A 16,453-nucleotide genomic window follows, 5' to 3' on the forward strand; every position below is an offset into this window, starting at 1 on the left:
ACCACCTCTGGAGAAGGGTTCCGATGTGCTGGGGAAGAACTTGGATGCTCGCTTATTCCTCGGGTCATTGGGGCATTTTGGTCATTTTCGTAACATTGCTGAAGTTTTCCATGTTTTTAGGTTTAAGGAAACTTTCTGAATTTAATTCTTTTCACTTATTCAACTTCCAAATGAAGTTCCCGTATCACTTGGAAGTTTTATATGTTTTCAAAAATGGAAGAGAAAGCAGACAATGTGACTGTGGTCAACTAAATGACAAAAAAAAAAAAAAAAAAGGTATAGGAAGAGCAAAAATTGGAAAGAGAGCTGAGAAATGTTATGACAAGTCTCACAAACTGCAACCCCAAATCTACCCCTGTAAAATCATCTTATTGTTGCTACTGAAAAAAAGACTAACTGCAAATATGATCTATTGCATAAGTTGTGCCATCTTTGTAAATTCAAAGATTATACGTCACTTAGGTCATTTTTAACTAACAATAGCTATTGTTGCTTCATTTTCCTTTATTATATATAACGTTATTAAACTTTGCTCTATGATCAAGGCCTCTTGGATCCTTTATTTAATAAAGATTTTGAGACTTCAAAAGAGCCTGCCTCGGGCTTCCCTGGTGGCGCAGTGGTTGGGAGTCCGCCTGCCGATGCGGGGGACGCGGGTTCGTGCCCGGTCTGGGAGAGTCTCACATGCCGCGGGGCGGCTGGGCCCGTGGGCCATGGCCGCTGGACCTGCGCGTGCGGAGCCTTTGCTCCGCGGCGGGGGAGGCCAAGGCAGTGAGAGGTCCGCATACCACAAAAAAAAAGAGCCTGCCTCCCCTCTCTGATGGCCTCTTCTTCCCTGGAGTTTCTGTGATTCGCTGCAGCACCATCCAACTCCTGGCTGCTCTGCCGAGCCCTTCTGCGGTGTTTCTAAGGACATAGGTTTGGTTTCTAAAACACCAACACCTCCCCGCCTCTCCCAGTGCTCAGCAAAAGTTTCCACCTTCTGGTTTGGGGCTTTGGCCAGAGCCCACGCCCTGTTCGCAGATGCGTCGGAAGGGAGCCCAGGCCCTCTGGTGGAGGCGCTGTCTTCTCAGCCCACGGAGTGGCTGGTGGGAGGTGATGTGGATGCTGCCCCCCGAAAGTCACCAGGAGACTCTGGAGTTGGGGCTGGAAGATTTGCAGACTCTTCTCTGGGCTCCACCTGAAAGAGAAGTTCTAGGCTATGAAGCTTGTGACGACTTCTTGTTTCCTGCTTTGTGAGTCTTTTTCACTAATCCCCCTTTTTCATAGATCACAGGGCCATCTGAAATCAGAGCATCCCGGCACTCCAGCTGAGACCAGGGGAAATCTCTCTCTCCTCTGCCCCCAAAGGGTCCTGGTAAAATGTAAGCTTCATGAAGACAGGGACGTTTGTCTCTTCACTGATGGATTCTAGGACAGTCCTAGTACATATTAGGTGCTCAATAACTATTTGCTGAATGAATGGCTCTTAGATGACTGACCAAATGGCACTTGGGAATGACTCTGTGTCTGCTTACTGATGATTCTTTTTTCATTTCTTAGACAAAAAACAAAAGCAAGAAGAAAAAACAAAACACAGGTTTTACTCAGGTAATATTTACACACAAAGAAACGTACAGGTCTTCAGTGCACAATTTGATGAGCTTTGAAGATATATATTCCCTATGCAACCAATATTCCAATCAAGATTTATAATATTTCCATCACCCCAGAAAATAACAGTGCCTTTTATTAATCAGCTTGGGGTCCTACCTTATATTATGTATTCCCCTTAAGAGTTCCCATTTCATTGTATCTTATTATACGAACTCATGTCAGCCTTCACCTACCAAAGTATAAGCTCAGTGAAGTTGGGGACACCATGACTCATCACGGCCTCTCCAGAGCCAGGTGGCTAAATAAATGTTAAAGAATGCACTCCTGGATAATCTGAAGATAAGGCTTATAATAAAGATGCACTGGGGTGCATGTGACCTATTTCTGAGTGAAGTGCTGGGTGGAGAGCACAGAGAGAAAATACAGGGTGGAGGAGAAAGAAAAGCCAGCTAAGTTGAAGACAGAACAGAACCGAGTTCAAGAAGTGCCAGACAATGGGACACACAGAGACCTCATAATTTTGTCGCAGGTCAGATCTACTTGCAAGCAAAAGGATTCCCTTCCCAATCATTCAATGAAAGATTAGCATGCTTCATCACACCAAAACCCACACCCCCGGTTTGCTAGTTAACAGTGCTTTGCACCCCCAGTGGATGTTCAACACTAGCTTCTTCAATAGAATTTATTGAATACCTGTCTTATCCCACGATACAGCTGTACCTGACCCAAACAACTAGGACCCAAAGGACCCTTCAGGAAATGGACTAAGATCTGGAACCAACCAATAGCATCACGGTGCAGAATAGGGGCTTTGGAGCCAGTTGACGGCATTCAACTTCCAGCACCACTACTAGATTTGCGCCTCTGGGCATGTTACTTAACATCTCTGTTCCACAGTGTTTGCATTTGTAAAGCAGGATGACCAGAGGGACAAGCTTCTTGTGAGGATTAATGAAAACAAAGTACATAAAGAGCTTAGCACAAGCCTAGCGTATACTAAGCGAGCAACGACGGTTCTCATTATTAGCAACTCTTGGAAAGTGAGCCTGACAAGAACATCCCCAGCTGCAGGAGCTGAGCAAAAAGTATCTCATCCATTCTGGGGTCAGCTACAGTATTGAGAAGATGTGGCCTCAGCAGGTCATAGTCCCAGCAGAGAGGGGACCTTGGAGAATCTGAAGGAGGCAGCAGAACAGCCCAACGAGCAGGGACAGAAAAAGCTTGGAATTCAGGGGCAGTGGAGATGGAAGATGAGCCTGGGAGAAATACTTAAAGAAAGGGTGGAAACTGAAAATGAGTGACTTGTCCAGAAATGTGGAGGCATTTCTGCCTTCAAACCTAATACATCCAATTCCTTCCCCCCCATATTTTTCTAATTAGGCTACTGGTACACAGAAGGTATGTGCTCAATGCTGGTACACTCACAAATACATCACGTGTTTGTCATGAGGAAAAGATTATGGTAATTAACACAGAATATTGAAAATACAAATGGAGGAAAAAGAATTTGTGATACATTTCCACGTTAGTGGTTCCATGATAAAACGTGACTCTCAGCTCTATAAATCAGACTGATGATGAAATGCAAGTGTAAGTTGGTAAGGACTGTGAGAGCTGGGGTCTGGAAACTTGAGCTAAGCATCACTGCATCCCTAGATCAGAGCAAAGCAGGGAGGGAAGAGGCATGTCTTGGATGAGAAGCTGGTTCCATGTAATTTTTTTCCTTTTTCAGGCCACTTTCTCAATATCACAATTATTAATTATCCATTTCTATACTCCCTATTAGAAGGACTCCCTCCAGGGAAAAAGCAGTTGATGTTTAAAAAAATGTAGTTCTTTAAAGGCTTAGGCCTATGACTGTCCCCTCTGTGATGTTCTAAAAATGCTTCCCTTGGCAGTTCAGCTATGACTCACATGGCTCAGAATGGCATTTCAGGGAAATTGTTTTTCTCTGTCTCTGAAACTAGGCCTACAGTCTAGTCTCTGTTCTTGGTTTCTCTTGTTCAGCTGATGAGGCTTTATGGTGCTATCTTGGTGAAGGAATCAGAGTTATATCTGCAAATAGAACCCCTCCACTCCATCATGTGCCCCATTTGCTGTGGCAGAAGCCAAGGCTGAGGGCTCCCGCTTCTTGGTGAGTAGGCCTGGGACAATCTCTCTGGGCCCCAAAATTCCTGGTTGTCCTTCTCCACTGGGGTGGGCTGTTGCAGGCACCCGTGGGAGCAGGTGGCACTGCATCCTCCCTGGCACATTCAGCCTTTGGCTGAACACAGAAGCCATCTGACTTGGAGAGTGAAGAAGGGATTCCTTCCCCAAGGGATTTGTTTAGCTGGCAGCAGTTCTGGTTAGAAATTTACCTGTTGGCACAGAAAGAAAAGAACAGAGTAATTCTGTCAAAGCTGTACAATCAAACTGGTCAGCCCTCTCTGAATGAAGGCCTAATGTTGGAGTTAGCTCCGTGCCCCATCAGCAGGAACAAGTGGACCTATTATTATGTAAGAACAATTACCTGCATGCCAGAAGGCAGCGTGCTGCAGTGGAACCAACATGCTTTGCTTGTGTCCCATCACTGCCACTTTCCTGATAAGTGATCTTGAGAAAGTTATGTCAACTCTCCATGCTTCAATTTTCTTATCTATGAAATAGAACTAGTAAAACCAGCCTCATGGGGTTTGGGGAGATGATTAAATGAGACGAGTCATGGAAAGTGGGCTGCAAAGTGCTTGACACATAGTAGGCCCTCATTATTGTTAGTTTCTCAACATATGTCTCTTCCCTGTTCCTTTCCCTTTCCTGCTGGCTCTCACAAAGGCAAGGAGAATGGAAAGAAATAAAAGTTATGAAGAATGAAAGGGTAACACAGGCAGGCAGGAAGACAGAGCTGGCAGGGAAAGTCTGATAAGGAAAGCTCAGGACATTCGGAAACCAGAACAATGATGGTGTTTTGTGTACTAGTAGGTTCTGCAGCGGATATCTGTGTATTTTTTCTGTCTGCTGAATGTCCTTCCTCCCTGTTTAAGTTTTCTGTTGCTGCAAAACAAATTACTCTGAAACTTAGCAGCTTAAAGCAATGTACATTGATGACCTCACAGTTCCTAGGGGTCAGGAATGTGAGTGTAGCTTAGCTGGATCGTCCAGCTCAGGGTCTCTCACAGGCTGCAATCAAGGAGTCGGCCAGGGCTGCCCTCACTCAAGGTTCAGGTGGGAAACATCCACTCCCAAGCTCTCTCAGTGGTTATTGGCAGGACTCAGGTCCTTGTGGGCTATTGGATTGAGGGTCTTAGTTCCTTACTGGCTATTGGCCAGAGGTGGTCCTCAGTTTCTTGCCACATGAGCCTTTCCACAGGGCAGCTTATAACATGGGAGCTGGCTTCATCCGAGTGAGCAAGGGAAAAAGGGGGAATCACAGACTTTAGTAAAATAATGTCAGAAGGAATATCCCATCACTTTTGCCATATTCTATTCATTAGAAGTGAATCGCTAGGTCAAGCTCACACTCAAGGGGAGGGGATTACATGAAGGCCTAGACATCAGGAAGTGGTGATCTCTGGTAACCTAGAAGGCTGATTACCTCACTGCCCTTCTGGTGAGAGCAACCCTCCTCCCTCTATAAAAGCACACATGATTCTGGTAAGATCACTCTCCATAATACCTGCCATCCCCACCCTACCCCACACTGGGATAACATGAGACCCAGGTCATCAATCATCACAGCACATCCAGTTGGCCACAGTGATTGGTCCAAGAAGTAGCCATGTGACCCAAGCTGGGCCAATCAGAGTCTTTCCCTGGGATTTATATATACTGAAACAAGGAGACAGAAGTTCTCTCTTTCATCTGAAATCACTAACATGGAATGATGTAGCCTGGGGTTTTCTCTGGCCATATCCTCTACCAACCATAAAAAAAGAATTCCAGTTATACCAGGAACAATTGAAGACATCACATTTCGAAGCAGAGACAAAAGATCTGAGATTAAAAAGAGAGCACAAATAAACTAATGACATTTGTTTTTCGCCCTTGAAGCTAGTTCCACCCCTGAAAGCTAATGTAACTCTGTTTTTCACTTGAGATAGTTTAAATTGGGTTATGTCTCTTGAAGCAAAAAGAAACTTGATTAATTCAGCCTCAGTTTTTGCATCTGTAAAATCAAGGATCTAAACCAAATGATCTCCATGGCTTTTTCCACGTTTCAAGTTCTAAGGTTTGGACTTGAACCGTCTGATCCTTTATCAAGAAATAGATTTTTCAGAAATGGGGAAAGAGTAGAAGCAGCAGCCTGAAGGAAGAGGAGTGCATAAGGGGGTCAGGGGCACTCCTATGACCTATGGAATCCAAAGACCAAGTCTGCCTTCTTCATAATTTAGCAAGGCTCCAAGTTTTGACTCAGAACCTTAAGACTGCCACCAAAAAGGACTCATGCCTTAGTTATCCAGGGTAAGACTCAGACATTCGCTTCTTTCACATGCTGCTGGAGCCATGATAATACTGTCTCAGGGACATGGGCTTTAGAGGCAGTAGCCCTGGGCTTAATAATTATAATAATAAAATAATAATATCTAATGATTACTGAGTGTGTACTACACACATGGCAATATCTTACATCCCAGCTTCTTGACTTACTAGGTATGTGACCTTAGGCAAGTGACTTACCCTCCAGAAGCCTCTGCTTCTTCATCTGTAAAATGGGGGTAATAATAGTTCCTCTCACAGGGCTGTTGTGAGCACTCCTATGAGTCAATGGAGGTAAAGCACCAAGCACAGTGCCTGGCATGTGCTGTTCTTCTTCAAACGTTCTTCTTTGCCTTTTACACCCAGCTCAAATATCCTCCATTCCACAAACTGTCCCCAGTTGCCCTCCACCTCCTCTGTGCTCCCACAGCACTTTACCTCTGCCTGCTTTTCTAGCCCTATGGCCCTGCAATATATTCACCTATTCACCTAGTTATCACTCCTGGCCGACCATACCTTATTTATCTTTGGGTTCCTGAGGTCTAGATCCATGCCAAACACACAGTAGGATCTCAACAGATCCAAATGGGTTGATAAACACAATATATATCAGCCTCTCAAGCAGAGGAGCAGACAGTCTGATTGGGAGCAGGACACAGCCAACCAGGACACCGCCTTGTTGGGCATTTAGGATTTTTGTCAGGCGAAATTCTGATGTGTGTCTGTAAAACTACTCCTCCAATGAAACCACAATTTCTCAAGTGAAAAGTAGTAATTCCTCACAACTGGCAGGAGAACCCGTCAGTAGCCAGTGTGGAGCCCAGTGTTAACGGGTGTGGTGCAGCTGGTTTGGAACCCTACCAAAGAGACAGCAAGTAAACATGACGGTTGCCTGGGTGCACAAACACCAAACCAGCTTCTCATCACCTCATCCCTGAGACAGTCCAGTCACAGCATCTGTGACACCCACAAGTGGTTACTTGTCAGCTCCTGTCAAGTGCAGCAGCAAGGGCCAACCACCCCCAAAATGCAGATCTTAAGGACAAAAACACAATAACAGCAGTTTTTATAGGAAGCTAAGCACTGTGTGTGTGTGTGTTTGTGTGTGAGTGTTCAGAAAAAGTGGTCATTTTCTAAGGTGAGTATAAGACAAGGGACTGTGTTAAAAGAGGAAATATTTCTCCCCTTCTAAGATCACATTCTTCTCTCTAGCAAGAGGCGAGGCAGGGCTAGAAGGGAAAATTGGTTAGAATTTTGCACCCGCCCAACAAACTACAGAAAGACACCCTGGGGGGCGGTCTGCTAGGCTACATGGAGCTGACCACATGGCACTTCATTTCTCACTCATGTGGGTCTCAGGGAAGCAGTGTGAAGTGCTTTTGGAATCTATAAGGAGAGTGAGGAAGGAAATTGGAAGCATGCCTGGCTGGGGTGGCATGAATAGAGGAATAAAAGATTTTAAATACAATTTTTATCCCCTTGTGTGGATTGGAATTCAACTACAGGGCATAGTAGAGCTTACAGGATTACGGTGTGTGGTCTCCCCCATGACAGGAATTCAATAAAACTCTCTTACCCCCAATTCCTCTTCCCCATCTCTTTGTTTCTATTCATTCACTCATTCATTTATCTATACCCTGCCTGGTTCCCAAAAGCAATGCAGCCTCATATTCTACAGGCCCTGGGGAGCTACCAATGGTTTTTAAGCATGGGAGGCTCCATGATCAAATATGACTTTTAGAGCATCTAGAACCAGTGATGAGGATGGAATTAGAGAAGACAGAGGCCAGCAGCCATCCAGATGTGTACTAACTAGTGGCTGTGGAGGAGAGAGGATAGAGATTATTTGAGAGGATAATCAGGATTTCTTGGCTGGGCCAGAATGTGGTTGGTGGAGAAAGAGCAAAAAATAACTAGAAAATTTCTTCTTTAGGTGATTTTGTGAATGATGACACTACCAAAGAAGATTGACAATACAGAGGAGGAGAATTTTGGAGAAGGGGAGATAAAAAGCACGAGGAACCACTTTAGTGAAAGATGCCATATAATGATATGTCCTGTTACCAGTGCAGGGGACAGATAATGTTGCTAACGAGGGTCATTTTTTGCTCCAATGATCTGTTGTGGGTTGACCTCCAGCTGCATCATGTGAGGTTGCTCTGGTCCACATCTACAGCTGGTCTTAGATGATGATCGTGCCCCATGGTATGATCACTATGGTCACTACAGGAACTTTGAGAGTGTAGGAATGGGGCAGTACAAGCCTAAGCCCACCCCTTAGAGACCACCCAGAAGACCTCTTTTACTGATAGTGGTCCCTGCATGTACCACTTCCACATCTAAATATCTAGAGGTTGGACAGACATCCACTGGTAGTGGAAAACTGAGTACACCAGGGTAGGTAACCTGACTGTTGTGATCATCCTCAGGCCCTGCCTTGAGTCTCTGCTCAAATCTGACCTCCTAGCCTGAAGGATGGAGGGGGAAGAGGAATCCTTTCCAAGCAGCCTAGTCTTCTCTCTTTTCCCCCCAAACACCTTCTGCCCATCTCAGAGCCTCTGCTCCTCCTTCCTTGTCCCCAGAAAGCCTTCCTTTTCCATACTGGGCCAGTCTATTAGCTGGGCAGCTTCCTGAGTGGGAGAGTTGTTATCTGTTGGAGCAGTCTACCTCTGGACTTGGTAGGCTGTCTGTCTCTGTTTGCTGCACACATAGAAAGCTTTCGTTCAGCTTGGAAGTTTTTTTGTTTTGTTTTGTATTGCTTATTTATTCTCACTTTGTTTTAAATAAAAGTTTGAGGGCTTCCCTGGTGGCGCAGTGGTTAAGAATCTGCCTGCCATTGCAGGGGACACGGGTTTGAGCCCTGATCTAGGAAGATCCCACATGCTGCAGAGCAACTAAGCCCATGCGCCGCAACTACTGAGCCTGTGCTCTAGAGCCCGCGAGCCACAACTACTGAGCCCACGAGCCACAACTACTGAAGCCCGTGCGCCTAGAGCCCTTGCTCCACAACAAGAGAAGCCACCGCAATGAGAAGCATGCGCACGCAAGGAAGAATATCCCCCGCTCGCCGCAACTAGAGAAATCCGGTGCACAGCAACAAAGACCCAATGCAGCCAAAAATAAAATAAATTAAAGGGAGACCAGGCTAGGCGCGAGGACCTCGCGAGCTCCTCCACGTGGGCTCCCCTCCCCCCTGCAGTGACCCCCACTCCCACCGACTGGGCCCGAAACGGTGGCGGCGGTTTGTGGTCGTTGGTCCCAGGCATTTAGCACCAACATTTGAAGACCCGAGGGGAACTGCAACCATGAATGAAGAAAATACAGATGGAACAAATGGATGCAGTAAAGTCCGAACTGGTACTCAGAATGAAGCAGCATTACTTGCTTTGATGGAAAAGACTGGATACAACATGGTTCAAGAAAATGGGCAAAGGAAGTTTGGTGGTCCGCCTCCAGGTTGGGAAGGTCCACCTCCACCTAGAGGCTGTGAAGTTTTTGTAGGAAAAATACCTCGTGATATGTATGAAGATGAATTAGTTCCTGTATTTGAAAGAGCTGGGAAGATATATGAATTTCGACTTACGATGGAATTTAGTGGTGAAAATCGAGGTTATGCTTTTGTGATGTGTACTACAAAAGAAGAAGCCCAGTTAGCCATCAGAATTCTTAATAATTATGAGATTCGACCAGGGAAGTTTATCGGTGTGTGTGTAAGCTTGGATAACTGCAGATTATTTATTGGAGTTATTCTGAAGGAAAAGAAGAAGGAAGAAATCTTGGATGAAATGAAGAAAGTTACAGAAGGAGTTGTAGATGTCATTGTTTACCCAAGCGCAACTGATAAGACCAAAAATCGCAGTTTTGCGTTTGTTGAGCATGAATCTCACAGAGCTACTGCTATGGCTAGGAGAAAACTAATTCCAGGAACCTTCAAACTGTAGGGCCATACCATTCAGGTAGATTGGACTGACCCAGAGAAAGAGGTTGATGAGGAAACCACGCAGAGAGTTAAAGTTCTCTATGTATGAAATGTAATGATCTCAACTACAGAGGAAACAATTAAAGCAGAATTCAATAAATTCAAACCTGGTGCAGTTGAATGAGTAAAGAAACGTAGAGATTATGCTTTTGTTCACTTTTTCAACCGAGAAGATGCAGTGGCTGCTATGTCTGTTATGAATGGAAAATGCATTGATGGAGCAAGTATTGAGGTAACACTGGGAAAACCTGTAAATAAAGAAAACACTTGGAGACAGCATCTTAATGGTCAGATTAGCCCCAATTCAGAAAACCTGATTGTGTTTGCTAACAAAGAAGAGAGCCACCCAAAAACTCTAGGCATGGTACCAACTCTTCCAGCTTGTCTCAATGGCCAGCATGGCCCAAGCCTCCCCGAAATTGAAAGATGCGCTTATCCATTTTTTCCTGGAACAAAGCTTACTCCAATTAGTATGTATTCTTTAAAATCCAATCATTTCAATTCTGAAGTAATGCATTTGGATTATTACTGCAACAAAAATAATTGGGCACCACCAGAGTATTATTTATATTCAACAAGTCAAGATGGGAAAGTACTCTTGGCATATAAAATCGTTATTCCTGCTATTGCAAATGGATCCCAGAGTTACTTCATGCCAGACAAACTCTGTACTACGTTGGAAGATGCAAAGGAACTGGCGGCCCAGCTTATGTTACTTCATTTGGACAGGGAACACAATCTCTTCAGCCTGGACCTATGTAGAAGAATTTGGAGAAAATAAACAGGTCCTTTCTGATGTTGCTTGAGCTTATTCTCCTGCAGTTGATCTCATTCCTGTTGGCTTAATATTAAGTCCCATGACAACACTAAGTTAACATTCATTTTTAGCCCTCATTTATAGCACCAGGAAAATATAGAAAAAACTTTACCTGTGCATTAGATGACCTAATTTCTTCTGTTCCTAGAAACACCGTACATTTTATAAGTAATCACTTCATAGTCATTTTCACACCCTTGGCTTACACTACACCAAAGAACATAGTTGAGTTTTTGGAAAGTACAGGATTTACAAATTTGGTCTTTAGTACTCACACACATCTGTAAACATTATAACTAATGAAGCAATAAATTATTGATATGTAAAATGAATGTTTATTGTGGAACAGTAATATTTCAAATGTTGGTTTTTAAAGAAATAATTTGGTTTAATTTTTGGATTTTTCTGTACTGTAAGCTGATAATGGTTTCTTGAAGTTTATTTTTATAAAGATGATTCCTTTTACTGTTTTATGGTACCAGTAGGATTCTAATGTTAAATTGGTTTATTGGGTTGTATAAATGTTTACATTAGTATTTAAATAATGAAATATTGGAGAGTTTTTGCAGTCCAGGGGTAAATGTTTCTGCTGGTTTGATACCTAGTACAGTTTCAAAAAAGAAGCAAATACGAATTCACTGTTTTATATCTTTTCTTCATGGACGACCCCTTAGTGTCAGTACCAAATTTAAAAGGAGCTTCATTGTGGATAGAGCAAGAGAAATCAGAGATTCCCTTTTTTGGTGATCATAAAGATACAAAACAATTAACAGATATCCAAGAAACAGATATCCGAGAATGCATTCTAGTAAGATCTCTGAAGCATTGTGTCAGTGACAATTTACTTAATACTGACTGACGAAACTATCAGGATTTGCAATGCAGTGAATGCTGAAACAGTCTTTACCAGCAATATAAGATTATCAGAATTTTTAATGTTAGAACATTATGTGATTATAGTTTTAATGCTTTGTCTCTTTGAATTAAATTTGTAACCATAAAGATGTGAAGCATAATTGTTATGTATTTATTTACAGACTACAATTTCTGTCACAGTTCAGTAAATAGTCTTTCCCCTGTTAGTGCTACCCTCTCTTCTGGGACTCCCAGTGTGCTTCCTTACACTTCAAGGCTTTATTCTTATCCAAGCTATCCTTTGTCAGCAACAGTATCACTTGCTAATGGCAGCCATGTTGGACAGCGGCTATATATCTCCAATCAGGCCTCATTCTTCTGAAGAAAATATTGTAAACAGGAGTATGAAACTTTTCTTGTAAAGCATGCAAATTAAAATACTGTTTTATTTTAGAATCAGGTTTGTACATTTGGTTTTAAAGTGATAATTATATATTTATTTCAACATAGTGAATATCAGTCGCAATTCAGAATAACCTACTGTTGTAAAACTTGTAAAAATGCTAAGTTTTAAAAGTTACTCAGTGATTTCTCTTGATAAAGGTATAACAAACTGCTGTTCTTTTTAAACTTTGGGGATTTTAAATAACTTCTGATTCCTGAGTGGTCAGTAGAACCCAGAAGTTTACATTAAATTTTTTCATTATAACTTTGCTAAATAGAGTTTCACAAGTATTAAAGCACTTGCAGACAATGGTTACACTAGATTTGATTACCAAGGATCACTATCTGTATTAGCAATTAGAACAATTATATAAACAGAAGCATCTAATTATTATGTAGGAAGAAATGAAGTGCAAAAAGATTAAGATGCAAATTTTATGCAGTACTAAAGAAAAAGCAATCTACCATTGTGGTCCTTGGAAATAACTATAAATATTTTAGTTAATAATTGTTTGTTGTGGAAATAATTATAATTTTGCTGTTAATGTATTTAAGGTTTTTATAGGTATGCTCCATTTGTGTTTTTGATATTAATTGTCTAGTTCTTTGAGTAATAAGTGTTATGGTTTTTAATGTTGAAATCATGTGTTGTTTAATTTTTGTACTTGAATTCAAATTCTTTGACGTTAAATATAGGATGCTTCTAAAAAAAAACAAAAAACCTTTGTTTTAAATAAAAGTTTGAGGCATCTCTCAGTACAGTGGGTTTTTTTTTTTTTTTTGCGGTATGCGGGCCTCTCACTGCCGCGGCCTCTCCCGCCGCGGAGCACAGGCTCCGGACGCGCAGGCTCAGCGGCCATGGCTTACGGGCCCAGCCGCTCCGCGGCATGTGGGATCCTCCCAAACTGGGGCACGAACCCGCATCCCCCGCACCGGCAGGCGGACTCTCAACCACTGCGCCACCAGGGAAGCCCTACAGTGGGTTTTTAAAAAAATAAGAGCAGAGGGACTGGAGGATAGCTTGCTTAGGGCTAAAAGCCCACGGAGCAAATGTAGAGTCTCCCCCTGCTGGCTGGTTTAGCCCTTGGGAAGCCCTGCACAGTTTCACAGGGGAGAATCAGCCAACTTCAGAAGATACTCTTCCTTTCCGAAACAATGGTCAGTGCCCCGGTAGACTGACCCTGTTTAAAACTCATTCCATCACTTTCTACCCCTCGCTTTCACCAGCTCTTGCACAAATATTCAGGGTCTTAATTTGTTCACCAGTGGAACATTTCCTGGCCCCTGACGCTGAGCCAGCACTTTGCCAGCAGTGGGAGCCTTCAGGCGAATGAATCACACTCCCCGCCCCGGGAGTCCAGCGTTAGCAGAGCTGCCCTCTTTCGGTAGCAAAGCCCTAGCCAGCCCGGGCTGGGCACACTCAGATTAAAGGGGCTCCCCTGCCAAGGGCCCAGACCCAGGCCCGTGAGGGAGGCTTAGAATCTATCTAGGATTTTCAGGAAACGGGTGTATTTTTTCAGGAGTTAATTTAGCAGTTATCTCAGTGCTTCCGCTGGGCTGAGGCAGAACCAAGCTGCCCCCTACAGGTAGGAGGGAGAGGTACGCATCCTGAAGGCTGCAACCCTGGCTGGCTGTGCTCCACCTAGGTGACCTTCATCTCAGAGGGCTCCCCCAACTGGGCGATGCTCCCAGTGATGCTCAACACGTGATCCCCAGACTAGCGGCAGAGGCCACACTTGGGAACTCGTTAGAAATGTAAATTCTCAGGCCCCACCCCAGTCCTACTAAAAGGCAACTCCAGGAGTGGGACCAGCAGTCTGCTTTAGCAAGTCCTCCAGGGGATTCTGATGCACCTCAAGTTTGAGAACCACTGGTCCGGAGATAGCGGTGTGGCCACCTCTGGGGGCCCTACTTTATGGCTTGGCTTCATGAGACTCGGCACCTCCTGCCTCATATCAGCCTCAGAACTACAGCATTTCAGAGGTACCTACTGCAGACCCCTTCCCTTAAAATGAGAACAATTAAGTGCAAGGGTGTGGTTTGCCCAAGGCAATCCTGTCAGGGAATTCTTCCCCAAATCTCCCAAATTACACGAGAGGAAAAGAAGGCCAGTAAATGTGACCCTCCCGGGGTTCCTCAGACCTACCTGCTCCGTGTTTGGGGGCTCTGTCCAGCCTCTCCTGCGCGTCTGGCTCTCCCATGCCTGTGCCTGGAGGACTCGGAGCTCTGGGCCCTCGGAACAGAGCCGCTTCCCCTTCCCTTTTCTTCCTTTGAGCCATGTTCCATTCAGCCTTCTCCTTTTTTTTTTTTGCGGTACGCGGGCCTCTCACTGTTGTGGCCTCTCCCGTTGCGGAGCACAGGCTCCGGACGCGCAGGCCCAGCAGCCATGGCTCACGTGCCCAGCCGCTCCGCGGCATGTGGGATCTTCCCGGACCAGGGCACGAACCCGCGTCCCCTGCATTGGCAGGCGGACTCTCAACCACTGCACCACCAGGGAAGCCCAGCCTTCTCCTTTTTGATCACACTGGTCCTGCTTGCCACTCCGAGATGGAACAGGAAGGGCCCAGCTGTGAAAGGATCACCACAGGATTTGGTTTTGGTCAGTCTCCAGCATCTAAAGCTACTTGTCAATCACAGAGAGATAGGAAGTCACTAGAAAGACAGGAAACATTCAAGGATGAAAACGCGTCCCCCTCAGCCTGGTCCTCGGGCACAGATGTCTCTGCAGACGAGCGCCTGGGTCTTTTTGGGGGGCTGGAATGAAGGGGGTGCTCTGCCTCTCTCTCCTCACAATGTTCACAAGCCTTGGTTTTCTAGAAGGGAGATGAGGGGAGGGAAAAAGGAGAAAAGAATAACATCTTTATTAATATGAGTATGTTTGTTAACATCATCAGAGGGCTTGGGTCCCCAAGGGGAGATTATACCTTGAAGACACAGCTTTCTCTCGAAGATTGGAAAAAACAATCAGCCCCCTTTCTAAATGCTGCACTCAGCCACAGAGTGTCCTGGTACCTCTCCACTTGTTATGGCCTTTGCGACAGGTCCAATGCTCCTCTGTTTCAGAACATCACCACACACACTCTTCCACCCCTTACCCAGTGCGCAGGGTGGGTAGTGGAGGGGAGTTTATAAAAAGGAAAAGCTGTCCTTCTCACCAAATGTGGAGGAGTCATTTTTGCAGGAGGCTTTAAATGAATGCTGCAGCTGAAATTATTGAGGAAACACTGGGGGAAATCCTCCAGTAATAGGAAGACAATCCTTTTTCACATTTGCCATGAGAGCTCCACTCCCTCCAGTCCTCTTGGGAGGTGGGCTTTGCGCAAGCCTGTTCCATTCAGAGGGGCTTCAGCAGGTATTTGTAGCATGGCTGGACTTGGGAACTGGAATTAAAGGAAGAAAAGAGACGATCTTGCAGTGGTGTAGGAAAGGGAGCTCAGGGTATAAAAGGCACGTTCATTACAAACACACTCACTCACACTCAAAGCTAATTCTGTTTTGTCTTCTGGATACCCCACCTCCTCATTCCAAGAAAGTGGCCAATCCTTATATTTCTTAGCCTCAAGAGCACTTGCTAAGTGGAAAGGTGGTGTTCCCAGAAGATAAACTCTTTTCCTGGCCTAAATGAAAGTTTTAATCTCCTTGAGGATATTCTATTACTCTGGAAGTGGGCAGTGTTTAGGGAAGGGAATGGGGGGTGAGCAGAAGGAGGAGGGAGATTCATGGGTTCATTGAGGATTGGGACCCACACTGTACTCTCTTAATGCCCCAGGGATACAGCAGGGCCTCTGGGAGGAGTGATGCACCTCAGGAGGCTAGATGGGGGTCTGGGGGTACCCATTTCACACAAAGTGGTTAAAAGAAATCAGGTGGCCTGGGCTGAAACTCAAGCTCTACCACTGGCTGGCTATGTGCCATGGGATAGCTGCTTCCCTTTATGTGCCTCAGTTTCTTCATCCATGAAAATTAAAATCACATATTCCAAAGCATTTATTTATTTATTTATTTTTTTGGCGGTACGCGGGCCTCTCACTGCTGTGGCCTCTCCCGTTGCGGCGCACAGGCTCCGGACGCGCAGGCTCAGCGGCCATGGCTCACGGGCCCAGCAGCTCCGCGGCATGTGGGATCCTCCCGGACCGGGGCACGAACCCATGTCCCCTGCATAGGCAGGCGGACTCTCAACCACTGCGCCACCAGGGAAGCCCCAAAGCATTTATTGAACTATATGCTAGGTACTGTTCTAGGGGCTTGAGAGATAGAAGTAAACAAATAAAGATCCTACCCTTTTAGAGCTTACATTCTACTGGGGGGAG

The 16,453-nt window shown here is 44.8% G+C and overlaps 1 protein-coding gene across 1 annotated transcript; it reads left to right on the forward strand.

Moving 5' to 3' along the window:
* Positions 1 to 9,347: 9,347 nt before the first annotated feature.
* On the forward strand, positions 9,348 to 11,853 carry LOC113633574 (putative RNA-binding protein 46). Its single transcript, XM_027131827.1, is given in 1 exon segment — positions 9,348 to 11,853. A coding segment is annotated over 1 exon segment (1,455 nt). The 5' UTR covers positions 9,348 to 9,353; the 3' UTR covers positions 10,809 to 11,853.
* The last annotated feature ends 4,600 nt before the right edge of the window (positions 11,854 to 16,453 follow it).

This window comes from Aethalodelphis obliquidens, unplaced genomic scaffold, assembly GCF_003676395.1.
Source record: "Aethalodelphis obliquidens isolate GAN/ISIS:26980383/991018 unplaced genomic scaffold, ASM367639v1 scaffold40, whole genome shotgun sequence".
NCBI lineage: Eukaryota > Metazoa > Chordata > Mammalia > Artiodactyla > Delphinidae > Aethalodelphis > Aethalodelphis obliquidens.